The 14,275-nt window shown below is 43.1% G+C and overlaps 1 protein-coding gene across 1 annotated transcript in view; it reads right to left on the bottom strand.

Moving 5' to 3' along the window:
• MED13 (mediator complex subunit 13) overlaps positions 1-14,275 on the bottom strand; it is a 51,492-nt gene that overhangs the window by 19,303 nt on the left and 17,914 nt on the right. The window contains exons 4-9 of the mRNA XM_021524873.2: positions 7,675-7,820; positions 6,488-6,685; positions 5,444-5,638; positions 4,444-4,606; positions 4,033-4,143; positions 1,377-2,060 (exon numbers count right to left, since the gene is read on the bottom strand). Coding sequence (XP_021380548.1) covers positions 1,377-2,060; positions 4,033-4,143; positions 4,444-4,606; positions 5,444-5,638; positions 6,488-6,685; positions 7,675-7,820 — 1,497 coding nt within the window. The remainder of the gene's footprint in view (positions 1-1,376; positions 2,061-4,032; positions 4,144-4,443; positions 4,607-5,443; positions 5,639-6,487; positions 6,686-7,674; positions 7,821-14,275) is intronic.

The following is a 14,275-nucleotide window of genomic DNA, read 5'->3' as shown; positions in this document are numbered from 1 at the left end:
TGTCTTGAAGAGAAAAAAGGAAACATCTTTCCTTATCTACTTGGCTGAAGTGAATCCAAGGCAAAGGAAAAAAAGCACTAAAAAATCCTATACATGCACATCTTGAAAGAAGAGTCTCTTAAACAGTGACCACAAAGAATGTCCAGAACTGTGTGTGAGCACAGAGCAGCTGCTACACCACATTTACTCCTTCTCCCAGCTTTCCTACACAGCCATTCCAGTGCTGCCACTGCCAGCAACAGGACAAAAACTAACTCCAAGCTTCTGTCTTGTGAGTAGCTGCTCTTCCACCCCAAATTCAGCACCCCAGCTCCTAAAATTAAACCCAAAGCTCTCAATTATTTGCTATCAATCACAGTAAGAACCTCCTTTCAGCTGAATATTTGGCCCAAAAATCATCAAGAGAAGTGCACGGATAGAGGCAGCTCTGGGTGCAGTCCTGGATTCCTCGAGCACAGCCCTGAGCCCAAGTTTGTCACCTCTGCATGCTCACCCCAATCCTGTTAAGCTCTGCCTGCTGTTAACAGCCCTGTCAGCACCTGTTGCTTTCCCAGTGGCTTGTCCTCACAGGGAAGTGTTGTGAAACAGGGATGACAGGAACAATTCCCTGCTCACCCAACAGCACATGGACACAGCCCACAGGGCCAAGGGCTCTGCTGCAGGAGTTTTGTTCTTATGCTTTGGGGATTTGGTGGCGGTGATCTTTCTTGGGGAGTTTGTTTTCGCTCTAACTGGTAAAGCAAATTCCTCTTGGTTCATTCTGCTGTAAAACAGAGCTCAGTTTTAACACTAAAACCACCAGAGTTTGATTTCCTTCAGTGGTCCTAAACTCCAGAATTTATTCAAACTTAGAAGAGTATCCAATGTGACCAATTCCTTTATCTCAGTGGAAACAAGCAGCAGAGCAGAATGTTTTACAAGCTGGGGCTTGTAATATCAGCTCTCCTAGGTGAAGACAGGAGCAGAAATGAGAGAAGAAACTTTAACAGGATCTCTGCAGCTGAGACCATCCATAGTCCTTCAAATAATGAAGAAATCAAATACTAAAGAGAAAAAGTTACCTTTTTTTTTTTTTTTTGAGGGGGGAAGGAAGGGACTTAAGTCCCTAATAGGCATCATTTGGCTGCAGATTAATTTTGCAGTATAAAAATAAATATCATTGCTGTCAGCTAAATCAGAGCTAAAATGAGAAAAAGCTGGAAAGTCTTGCTACAGATCTGTGCTTTGTCCTCCCATTTCACAAGGGTTAATTTCTTGTACCCACAGTTGTGCTCACACCCTCAGCATTACTGCTCCTTCTGCTGAGAAACTCCTTCCTTTGGCCTTCCTGTTCCCTCACTTCTCGTGTTATTACCCCAAGATCAAACACCACTTACTCTGTAACTGATGTTACATTTTCCTGTCCAGCAGGTATTACTGGATCATCTCTCAACTTATCATTTGGAAGCTGGGGCGGTAAGAACTCCACATCCTTTTTCTTTGGAACTTTGTAATACTTCCAAGTCGTGTCAGCTTCATCCTCCTCCAAATTGACGGCAGTGCCGACGTACACGGTGGGCTCTATAACCTCGGGGAACGTGGCTGGGAAAGGCTGGGACAAGCCATCGAGCCTGTCTTCCATTGCTTTTGTGGGGACCAAGGGGTCAGGCGTTGGCATCTGGTAGAAATGTTGACTCTGGGGCGTGGAGGGAGCCTTGGGCACCCCCTCGTCGGCGCCGTCGCAGGGGTGGGGGCTGAGCGGCGGCGGCTGCGGCGAGTTCGCCAGCTCGGCCCCGTGCAGCTGCGGGGGCTTCGCTCCGTCGGCAGTTCGGATATTGGCAAACCTCACTTGGCTGTCTGGTGCGGCCATCACAAGCCTCTGACTCGCTGAATCTGCCTCCATGGCAACATCATCACTGATAGATACACGATGATGAAAAGGAGTCAAAGGGCGTTTCTGTGGCTTATCCCCTTTGTCTTGCTTCTCATTTGTCTTGTGCTTCGGAGCCGCCGGCTGCTGGGGGCCCACAGGTGGGGCCTGCCCCTGTTGACCTGAATTTCTTGGTTTGAGATTTTTGTGCCTGCAGAATTAATACAAGGGAAAAGAGTCCACATTAATCTTTCAAATTTGTCTATGGTGTTCTTTTTCACTAGATAAGAACCTCCTTCTAGGCCATTAAACAGCCCGTGAGAGACGTCAGAGACCGAAACTGTTCCGAAGTGAAGCTGCCGCTTCTTTCTGAGCAGAACTGGAGTGACTTCAGCAACACTGTATGATTTTAGAATACCATTTTTTAAATTGTTACATCTGTCCTATGAGCCAAACACACAAATAATATTCAGAATTAAGACAGTATTTTATAACTGCTTTAGCAGAAATAGATTGTCACATGAATACCTCATCATTTTTAACGTGTGCCAGCACTGATGAATCAGTAGAACAACGTAAGAATTAGTGAATGGCTTCTGAAGTTCAAACCCGGATACCAGCCAAGAGAGCTGCCCAAGCCTCACTGGGTTAAAGACTGCAAAATTAACACCAAGAACCAAGAAGCCAAGCTCACTCCTACAAAAGCCATTTCCAAGCTATTACAAGGCTTTTGTAGGGGCTTACTTACAAATTTAGCAAGTGTGGGAAAAAGAAAAATGCAGTGTCCCAACTACATTAATACAGCTGGGTCTGTTCAGTGTAAATGCACTTGAGCTTAAACATTTCATCTGCAAGTTCAAGATGCCAACTTTCAGGACCATCTGACAGAATGAGGCACATGAAATACAGAAGTGTAGAATGAAATGTTTATGATTAAGCCATTGAACTGCAGGTAAATGCTCCACGCCTGGGAGTTCTTTGCCACTCCTCCATTAGCAAAGTTAAGAAGCACTTGTATTGAAAAAACAGGATTAGGCAGGGATAAAAGGTAAGAGGTATCAAAATCTATTTTTACTTTAAACTCTTACACATATCCACATGTTTTTCTCCACTTAGAATTCAAAACACATGGAATAATAAGGAGGTTTAGGTCTTTGCAATTTCTCTTTAGGCAATTGCATATTTCTAATATACACCTCACATAGTTAATTGATTGGTTTGCTCTTAACTAGTGCTATCATAGCTAAATTCTCCTTGAAAAGAACATTTAATCCTCCTCCACACCCCAGCTCTTCTCAGGACATAAGTATTTCCACAGAACTTTAACCAACCGTTTCAATAAGGGAGTTTAAAAAATGCATTTATCTCAAAATGCTACATCCTCCAGACAGTAATTTTTTCCTAAGATACCAATATTCCCTGCAAGGTAATCAGTGTAACATTTAAATCAGAGAGTGTTTAAACCTATTGCAACACTTCAGTCACCTAAAGATTAATATTCTGCCATAAGTACAGAAATTGAGAATTCAATGAAATTAATGCTTCTATTTATTTTAAATACCTGTATTAACAGTGTGTGGCATCGCAGCCTCCAAAAAGGCTGTATATTATATACACACATATATATTTAATCTCAGACATTTTGCCCTTTGTTTTGATCTCTTTTTCCCCCCAGCTAATATAAAAAACACACACTGGCATCCACTCTGAGGAGCAGTTTTCCACACAGCCACCCATGGAATGCCACCCTTCCCACAGAGCAGGTCTGGGGGTTTTATTCTCATGATTAACAGCTTTCTCCCTTCAAGGCTACTGCCACAGCCCTTAGAAGAGGTGTTTAAATCCTAAATAAATAGCATTCCCTTCCCATTCCCTGAGAAAGCTGCCCATGAGATGGTGACTGCCCACATCCATATGGAATTCCAGCCCAGGACTTGGGAATCATCCCTGCACTGGCAGCAGGCCCCCCTCAGCCAATTCACTCGACTACAACCTCTGCAGTAACTCCTTGGGCAGAATTTCAAGACCTCCAATGACATTTAGGAGAGGAGATACAAATTTTGTTCCAGCTTTCCTCCGAGCAGCTACTGCTTAATTACTCCTGCAGGAGAGATCAGGAGCCTCTCCTGAGCACTTCAGCCCCGGCGAACACGGCTGGGCTGCGCCTCTGCCAAGTGCTGTACCTTGAACAATTGCAATTTGTCCTCTGTGTGGCTTCAACAAAATCCCAGGATGCCACCTTGTCAGCTGTCTCCTCCTCACACAAGCCATTTGATGTAGCAGAATACTTCCTCCTAGGATTCAATACCAGGAGAGTTATTTGGGAGCAACATATGTTCTTCTCTTATCTTCTGGCAAAGCTCAAGAGCAGTTTGGTGACAAGGGATTCAGCAAAGGAAGGATAAATAGCCTTTTCCTGACATTAAACTAAGTACATCATTCCTAAATAGTTAAATAAATGAACTTCTTTAGAAATGGTTTATTAGAAGAGTAAAGTGCATTCCACCAGCAGTCACAGCACCCTTTACAGAACTAATTGCTACAAGGAACACACAAAATATTGGTATTTTTGGCTTCAGAGGATAAGTACATACTTGTTCTGTGCTCTGTTCATGTTGCACTCTTGCCAGACTCTGTCCACCACTTGGTTGGCCAGTTTTCTGGGGATTTTGCCACCGTGATGGCTGGTACTATCCGAGATAAATCCGTCTGAAACCGAGGAAAACTTCACCCATTTCTGGGCAGATTGAGCATCAACTGAAAAGCAGCACCAGAGGAAACATTCAGGCAGTGAGACAATGCAGTGTCTATCACTCCAATTCAAACACCATAAGAAGAAAAGTATCTTCCTGACTCAGTGTTAGGAAATAAAAACACACAGAAAATTTAGGAATGGTAGCAGATTATTATAGGAGATTTTAAAAAGCACCATATATGTTGTAAGTGGGCTGGATGTTCTTTATCTTTGATGAAAGTGGCCTGAAATAGAAAACAACTTGAGCAAAGCCAAGATTATGATTTTAAAAAAAGGGTCAAACTTGAGTAACAGAAGATCATGGAAGAAAAAAGAAACAAAGCCTCTTCTGCACAATAAAACGTATGTAAATGCCACCTGAAACTATCAGTGAGTGTCACCAGCTGTGACCTAAATCAGCTCCCCATAAGCACTGCTCACACCCAGGGCAGAGGGCACACAGCCTTACTGGAAACTTAACTACAGCCCATCTTCCTGGACTGGGAGAAATCATCACCTTTCACTAATGACCGGGCACAACGGGGGTTATGGAGCTGTGTCAGAACACAGGCATGCTCACAGAGGGGAAAAACCCCAAAAACTTCCCCAGAGCAATCCAAAGCACTGGTAAGAATTTCAAGTACAACAGCAGCTCTAGTTTCAGCAGCTTACAGAAGACTTTGAGTTCATCTTGCCCACAGCTGGTGACACAGTTCTACCACAACAAACTTAGGACTAAAGAAATGTGCTTTTTCCTACCAAGCCAGCTGCACACAGAGCACTGAATCCCCTGCAAACACTGCTGTGTTAGGAGAAGCCATGGAAACAATTCCCTCATGCAGAAGCCAACTCCTTCCCACCTGTCTGAACTTCCTCAGGGGACGTGGGTGGCGTCAGGGTGACCGAGGACATGGCAGGGTCTCTGGTGGAAGCAGGCACTTGGTGGACCCCCAGGCAGGCAGTGGAGCAGTGGGGAGCCCCCACGGAGCTGGGAGCAGGGATGTCTGTCTGAGGGACCAGCACGAAGCACGCTGGGTACACCATCCTCACACCAGCTGCCAAGAGAGGGCATTGCCCGGTTAGTCACACTTAAAGTCATCAAATGCATCATTTCAGCAGGCATTCCTGAGCTACCAGAGCCTTTTCTACCTACTGAAGCATCTCCTTGGACAAAAAACATCTCTTGTCACCTCCATCATTGCTTGATTTGCTTTATACAGAGGATTTGAGTGAAAGAATAAAAAGGGCTTTGTATAGGCAGAGATATCCACATGCTGCTACCCTGCTTCTGTCATTTTGTTTTATAAAGGCTGGGGAAAATCCTCTTTAGCATCGTGTAGCACTGCCAACATCCCCAGCAGCATGAGGGTCTCCAGCCATCACTGCACTACAAGCTCCTCAAAGAGAAGGGATTGCATTTTTTGGGAAATCAAAGTTCACCAATCTACAGAACAAACCACAGCATCAAGAGGCCGGGATTTTGGGAAAAACAGCAGATAAAGGCAGTGCCTGAATACATCAGGTTCTCCAGGACTGGTTTTGAAGACATCCCTAAAAGGCAAGTCTACTCTGTTTGAATTTGCACAGACTCTGAAACAACACAACCTGCTTTTTACTCAGCTTAGATGTCAACAGTGATCATCCAGGAGTTTTTTTAACTCTCTTAATTATTTCTTTTTTTTAATCTTCCTTCTCAGGGCACATAAGAAAAATATCTCCTACTAATGGGTCTGCAAAATCCACTTTGAGCAGCAACTCATCATAGATAGTCCCAAGCATCAAACAGGAAAACAAAAGCCAACAACCATTGTTACAAAGGAATCAAATGGGGTCACTTCTGCATTCAGAATTTTGCAGGTTCCATCGCCCAGTTTATTGCAGTAATTAAAGGTAATCAAGCTCACCAACAAGGACTTCAACAGCAGCTAAAGAATCATCCTCCCAATCCATTTCTTCTTGTTTTTCCTCAGATCCCTCCTTCAAGTTGGATGTGACGGGGTAGAATTGCTTCCACTCCCCAATCAGTTTCTTTGTGGATGAATCAGAAAGCTTGAAGGACTGCCCTGTGAGTGTGCCATTCAACCCAAAGGGGCTCAGGATAACTAAAACAGAAAGAAAAATCCATTGGTGATTATATTCACCCCAAATTCCCTCTTCCCCTCTGCAATAGCAGCACTCTAATTTCAGCCACACCAAATAAACAACTTATTTGTAGTTTTGGTAAGTCAAAATGCAGCCTCGTCATGATTTACACTACACAAGCTTTTGGCAATAGGTTCCCATTGTTACATTTATAGGTACTGTAAGAATTGAGGAACCACAATAACAACTACAAATTAATTCACTCAAACAAGCAACAGGCTAATTTTCATCTAGGCTTGCAAGGAGTCTCAGATACAGGTGGGATAAAGAAACACTTCCAAATCCTGGCAGAGTTTAGGTGTTTCCTCATCCTTTCATTCAGCTGGTTACAACAACAGGGAATACATAGGGAATCATCTGATTCATGTTTAGTCCTGTCCATAGCAGGGAAGCACAGGTGCTGTTAAGTTGCATTCAGGAAAAAGAAGCAAGTTTGGACACTGAGCATTACTGAAGGTGTGTGGCCATGCAGGAGAGGTGATTTCTGCAGGGAGGGATCACACAGCCCCACTGACCAGACTCGGGCCCCAGCACTCCTCTGTCTTCCAGAGCACAGCCTGCATCTGCTGGGGGAACCACAGGGATTCACAGGCAAGGCAGAGCAGAGTGAAAAGGGGAGAGGGTGTGAACGGAAATCCAAAAATGGATTTCTGATGGAGGGTTGGTGAAGATATCTGGGGGTTATAAGGTTGAAACAACAAAATGTTGAAGTCACCAAAAATGACAGTACTTGGAAAGGGTGTCATGAGCACAAATGGTTCAATTAACATGCCAAGAGATGAATATGCAAATGCTCCACCTGCACGGGGCCAGGACACAGCACCTGGCTGTGAGGGCACAGGGCACAGCTGGGGACAGCAGGGCAGGCTCTGCCCCCACTGCCAGCCTGGCCCAAGCCCTCAGGGAGCACGCAGAGGATGACTGCAGGTGCCACAGGCAGCAAGCCCACCTTGGAAGGGGTTGTTGGACTGCTGGGCCAGGGTGAGGTGCTCCTCACTGAGCAGGTACACGGGCTGGTGCTGGCTGATCTCCACGCTGGTGCACACGTTGCTGTCCCCATGCAGGAAGAAGGTGAAGGAGCAGGACAAGTGCTCACTGCAAAGGCAACAGCAGAGAAGAAGTCTGAAGTATAGAATTTCAAGAAGTTGGTATTTTTTCAGTAGTTTTCAGGCACTTCCTCGCAATATATTCATTAATGGGAGTAGTCAAAACACACTACTATGTAAGTAGCAAGAAAATGCTAAATATATGTTCCCTTTACATACCCAAAGAAAAATCAGGCACTAAGTTTTCAATTTCTTCAGTCTGACACTTTATATTTTGCTGTCCTGAGGAAATTTAAACCATCATTTTTTACAAGACAAAAACCTGTAATTTAATATTTTTATACCTTATGCATTTATTTAAAATCTCTAGAAATATTTCTGAACATATTTTATTTTTAATGAGGTCATATCTAGGTTGTCCTGTCACAGCTTCACTAAGCAGAATTTAATATCAGCCAACAAGTCACTTATTTAAGAGCAAGAAGAATGGCAACAGCTTTGAGAAGTGGTTTGGTTTTGTTATTTAAATTGAATTTTATCTTCGTGTTCTTGAAGCCAATCAAGTAACTAAAAATGAAATCCCATACCTACACACAAAAGGGGAGAGACAATCAATTAAAAAAAACAAGGCTCAAGACATTCTTAATTAAAGTCATTAAGGCAAGTGTCAATGTTTAATAGCAGATGCTTCACTGACAGCATCTCTCATGGTCCTGAGTTTTAGGGGGGAAAAAAACCCAACAGGCTTGAACAGCAGAAACTCCCCAGCAATGAACATTTCTCCTTCCTACACCTCTGATTTAAATGCTGTTTCCCAGAGCTGTGCAGTTATTAGTGAGCAACTCCATGAAACCTTTTATTCCACAAGATCACTCTGCAGAGAATTTCTCATTTTTGGGGCCCTGCTCTGTGTTGTTGCCACAGAAATACAGCTGACCCCTGCAAGGACAACCAGGAAAACATTTCATGGTGCAGCCACATCAACTCCATGGTTTATAGGAAATACATTTCACCAATTTTAATTTAAGGGCAGCAAGAAAGGAAGGTAGAACCAAGCAGATCCCAGCCACAAATGGCACATCTTCTTACCAATCTGAAAAACTCCCTTTTCCCCCTTTTAAAGAAGCTGTACAGGCACAACATTCCTCAGTTATAATGGCTACAAGTTATCCCAAGTGTCTGCCAGACTGATGCACTCCAGCAGGAAAAGAGCAGATGTTTAAAAGCAGGAGATGCTGCTCGTTTGGACCTTAAATTAGGTCCAACATCACAGCCAGAGAAGGACCAAGGTCAAGCAGAACCTGAGAAGAACTTCATAAAGTGCTGGTGAGAAAATAAATCTTCCTTTGTAAGGAGGGAGCAGCAAAACCCTGCTCAGTCTCAGGGAAATAAAGGGATCAAGCCACAGGAAACACTGATTTTAGTCAGTCAAAAAGCAGATATTGGAGAGGACTTTTGCATAATCCAATGGAAAAGACACTCAATGAACTACTGCAGCCAAAAAAGGAATTCAACACCACTGTGTCCCAAAAATACAACCTGATCCCACCAGCCAGTGCCCAGGACGGCATGAAGGCCCTGGCACATTCCTGTTCCTTAGTCCAAAAGCCAGGTTGGCATTCCTGGGAAAGCCACAAACAGCTCCAGGGCAGGCAGAACCCACAGGCACCAGAACACATTAAAACACAACCTCCACAGCTGCAGGTACTGGCAGCATTTTAGTGCCATTTCCAAGATGTTTCTTTCCCAAGGGAAACACTGGGATAGGGAACAGCAAAGGGAAAGAAAGGTTTCTGGAATTGGCACAGTCCAGTCAATCCATAGAAACGGATATGGGTTGGTTCACTCTCACCCCCAAACCTCAGAGTCAGGGAGGAGAAAGGTGGAACAGTGACAAAAACAAAGCAGATTTAAAATCGAAGACCAAAACCATCCAAATAGGATGAGAGAACCCTCCGAGTGCTCATGGAGGAGCAGAAGGAACAGCACATTTTTATTCCAGCACCTTCAAGCAGGAGTTGCAGGGACCCCACTGAGGAGCTGCTCTGAGGGAGAACAGTTCTCCAGCTTTGCTCAGGTTAAATGGTGTTTTAGGGGCAAAAAAGGCAAGATCTGGATGAATTATGAACTGCTTCCTAACAGCTGAAACCCACACTACTCAGGAATGCCAGGAAAGTTGCATTTAAAACATTTAAAAATGCAGTGAGAATGGAGCTGAGCATCTTGGTGATGCCTTCAAGTGTAACAGAAGTCACGTGGCCAGGACACACCACTAAATTCCGGTATGGAAATCTGATTAAACTGTAATCCTTATGCAAATGGTGGAAGACTGATTTTCCAACTGAATTTTATTTTCCAAACCATATTCAATGTTTTAGGATGAACGAGGTGGCAGTGCCTTGGTTCCCTGTGACAGACACGATTCAGAAGCTCAGTATCAGCAAGATAAAATTTAAAAACAAAAGCACATATTCCCTATATACACTTTAAATGCAATTAAGCTTCACCTCTTGTAAACACCCCATTGTTAGCCAGATAAAGGGCAAACAATCACGGCATAATCTGATGGAATTCAGATAAACCAAGACAAAGGGAGGCATCAGCATGATAACAGAAGCATTTCAACTCATCACACTGCAAAACCAGTCCTGAGGAGGAGCAAGGAAAACTCAAGGTCACCATGCAAAAGCCAAATCCAAAAATACAAACAAGAAAAAAAGAGCCCAAATCAGATCTCTTTTCTCCCCCAACTCAGCAGGGGAGAAGTTTCCAACAAAATAATCCAGGGAGTGAGCACCCAGTGCTGCCACTGCCATTGTTCCCAGCTCTGCCTCCATGGCATGGACAGAGGATGCACTGCCACGGTTCATCCTGGAAAACCCAACCATCACCCGATTTCCACTAATCCTGGCTATAAATGTGAGTGTTAAACAGCAGAACAATGCACAGCACTGGGAGGGTTCTTTTAGAGGTGCAGCAGAGTTCTGGCCAGGAGGATAATATGTTTCACAGCAGAAATACAGAGTAAAAAAGGGAGGCTGGGAACTCGGGATAAGGGAAACGGATCCCACCCGGGACACAGAGTATCCCCTGGAAGCACCAGTGTGCTTTAAAACAAAGGTTCACCTGAAAGGCAAAATTAACACTTCATGGACTCCAGTGCAGTTTGTTTCTTCTGAGCCAGTCTGCTCAGAAACTGCTTCCTCACATTTAAATTATTTCAGGTCACAGAACTTAAGAAATAGCAATGCATGTGGAAATAATCACAAGAAATACAAATAAAGAATCCTAATTAAAACAGGGGGAAAAAGTCAAAACCACAGGGAAGCTCTTTGGAGGGAGTGGAGAAAAGGAGGAAGGAACATGAAGAACCAGAGCTCTACAGAACTGGATGCCCCCACACAAATTATTGTATGGGCTTAGCAAGAAACTCTACAAACATGCAGGCTTTTTATTATTGTTTTGTTTAAATTAATACTTTTGAATATCCTCCAACTCTTTATGGCTGCCAGTGCACAACCTCAGCTTGGGAGGAATATTCCAAATTTTACCACAATCTATTTAAAAAAAAATAAAAAAGTGGGTGTGTATATATATACCCACCATTTCTCTAAGTCCTCTAAGCTTCTCAATAACTCACCTCACCTTTTTAGCCAAAAATCCTAATCAAGCTAAAAGTCTGCCATGTATCACTTTGGGGTAAATAGGCAAATTATCTTTACAATTCAGTCAAGGACACAGTAACAGAATCAGGCTGGTGGTTTCCTGCCTGCTAACGGAGAGTTCATCCTATTTTTATTTGCAGACTATTTTGGGTAGCTCAGAAGATCACTGGTAATTTGTGCAGAGCATCTCACCACTGAAATCTGAAAAAAAAAAATCTCGACACCTCAACACTTTGAAATCTTATTCTGCATGAAGAGAAAATCAGTGATGTCCTTAAGGTCAGATATAGAATAAAAAAAAATCTGATGCTAAAGTCAGCATTGATAACCTCTCTTTTTAGTATCTGTACCACTACCATCATGTATTGTTGAATATATATTTATTCAGAAAGTTCTGAAACAAAATCCTAATTCTCAAAAAAACTCTTTTTGTCCTACCATGAACATCAAGTTGCTCCATTCATATTTCTAATTAATTTCATTAAAGTCCAAATCACAGAATTTTCGTATCAATAGTCCAGTTCCCAACTGATTTCTGAGTAGAGATATGAAATGCCATCAGAACAAGGATTATGAATTTTTGATCTGAACACACCAGAATTCAATTAGATTGAGGTCCAACCCTGAAAGCAACTTTAAAAACAAATAAAAATAAAATAAGAATGAGACTCCTTGGGAATAATGCTATTTGAAGCAACCCTCAGTCCTCATCTACACTCCATTAAAATACATTTGTGTAAAACCATTTGATTCCCCCATGCTCCCTCTTCACTCTAATCACACAAAACAAAGATGTTTTCGTTTCAGAGACAAAGGATTATGATTTTATGGAGGGAAAAAAACAGAAGCCGCTGTGGATAAATCCAATACAATTTCTACTTCTACCTTTTTAAGAATAACTGAAGGGTAGGAGGGGAAACCACACTAAAATCCACATCTACAGGAGATTTCCATTAGCAAATCTGAAAATATCTTCTTGATAAAAAGGTAATTAGGTCTGGTTTTGTCTCCACATTAGGATTTCTGTAGAGCTTTAGCTCTTCAAAGTGCTTCCCAAACATTGGCTGCATTAAGACCCCACTAACCCACACTCACATCACCTCCTCATGACAGCACCAGCACAGGGAAGGCTCCAACTAAAAGCACATTTTAATAGTAAATTTAAAAAAAAAATCCAAATGTTTCAGCTGAAAGAGAAAATGTTTGTTTTATGTAATTACTATCTCCTGTTTTCCTAGCTTGTCTCTGTGAATTACTTCTGAGTTGAAGTGGGAGCAGCTCATGCTGCCAAAGCGCTGCTAACCCAACCAAAATATTTACAGAATGCTGCTGAAGTGCAGCCCCTCCCTGCACGGGGAACTCTGCAGTGCTGCTCCTGTCCCAGCACGGAGCTCGGCCCAGCCTGACCCTTCCACACTCACCTGCCCCGGCAGCACCACCACCACTGAGCTGGGGCCTTAATTCATTCATTATCCTGCACCATTCTTTCAGTCAGTAATAAAATTATAATGCTTTTTCTCTTCAAGCTAGGTCTTACGAGGTCTTAAGAGATAAGCATTATACTTTTGATAGCTTAGCTACTTTAGGTGGTATATAAGAAGTAGGATGGCTCTTGTGATAGTGCTGGAAACAAAAAGTTTAAATAAAAGGCAGGAAAAAAAAAAGCTTTTCATAGAGAAAACCGAGTTAGGGTAAGAGGTTTTTGCTCTTGTTAAAATAATTCTCCAAAGTTATCACTCCTTTTGTTGCCTTCTTTTTCTAGTGAATTGCTTAGGTGGGACTTTTTGGCTTCTGTCTAATTAGCTATCCTTAAGTTTGAGGTGAAGTGCCCAAGGTCCTATGAGGTGTCTTTTAACCAAATTGAGGAGAGAAACTTCTGGGCCTTTTTTCTTTTTAAGGAGACAAAGGGTAACTTGTTTACTTCATCAACAGGGGGCACATTCCTGCAAAATGATTGCCAAAAATGGGTACATCTTGGCCAGTGTGGGGCATTTTCCCCCAGGATCAATCCCAGGACTGGCTGACAAGAAAGGAGAATTCCCAACCCTCAGCACCAAAGGGAAGCTTCTCCCAAGAGCTGTCCTTCACCACGGGGTGCCACTGGAACAAATTCAAAGCACCAAAGAACCTCCTTTTGAAAATCTGACAGTTCCCTTCCATAATAAATTCCTGGGATGGAGAACACAGTCTTACAATTAAATAGGCTCTTTTGGAAAGGTTAAGGTAACATACACCCCCCCATGAAGCCCTAAGTCTCTTCCCTTCCTGTTTTTCATTTTCTTTTCCTTTTAACCAAGCTGGGATACAACAGAGCAGTTCTTTGGGACCACTCACACTTCCAGGTGCAGCAGGAACACCAAAGGTACTGAGAAGTTTCTTCTTCACCCCCCTCCCACCTTTGCTGCTCCAAAAACCCATCCTATTTCAAACGTGGCATCCTCAATTCCCACTCCCCATCCACAATCCTGAATGGCCAAACTCCCCAGTCTTAATTCCGAGCAGGAAATTTGGTGTGCCTGTGCTGTGATCAGCAAAAGAGAAAATAAGTAAAACACTAAAAGCAGTCAAGAGAACCTCAGCAAATGCACAGCTACTATTTCCAGGGAGCTGCAGGTTGTGTACCAGAAATGAGGGATCCAGAGCTGGAATTCCTGCTGCTCCTCTCTCTGGACACAGCCATGGAGCAGAGATGTTCTTCCAAGCATCCCTGAGTAACTCCCCATGGCCAGGCAGGGAAATACAGCAGAAAGCTGATTTTGATGATAACACAAAGCAGAAAAACATAGCTAATAGCAAAGTAGAAAAAACCCTTCCAGTTCAAAGCACATCATTAATGACT

Source organism: Lonchura striata, chromosome 20 (genome assembly GCF_046129695.1).
Source record: "Lonchura striata isolate bLonStr1 chromosome 20, bLonStr1.mat, whole genome shotgun sequence".
NCBI classification, from domain to species: domain Eukaryota; kingdom Metazoa; phylum Chordata; class Aves; order Passeriformes; family Estrildidae; genus Lonchura; species Lonchura striata.
This window is presented reverse-complemented; position numbering and strand designations above follow the sequence as displayed.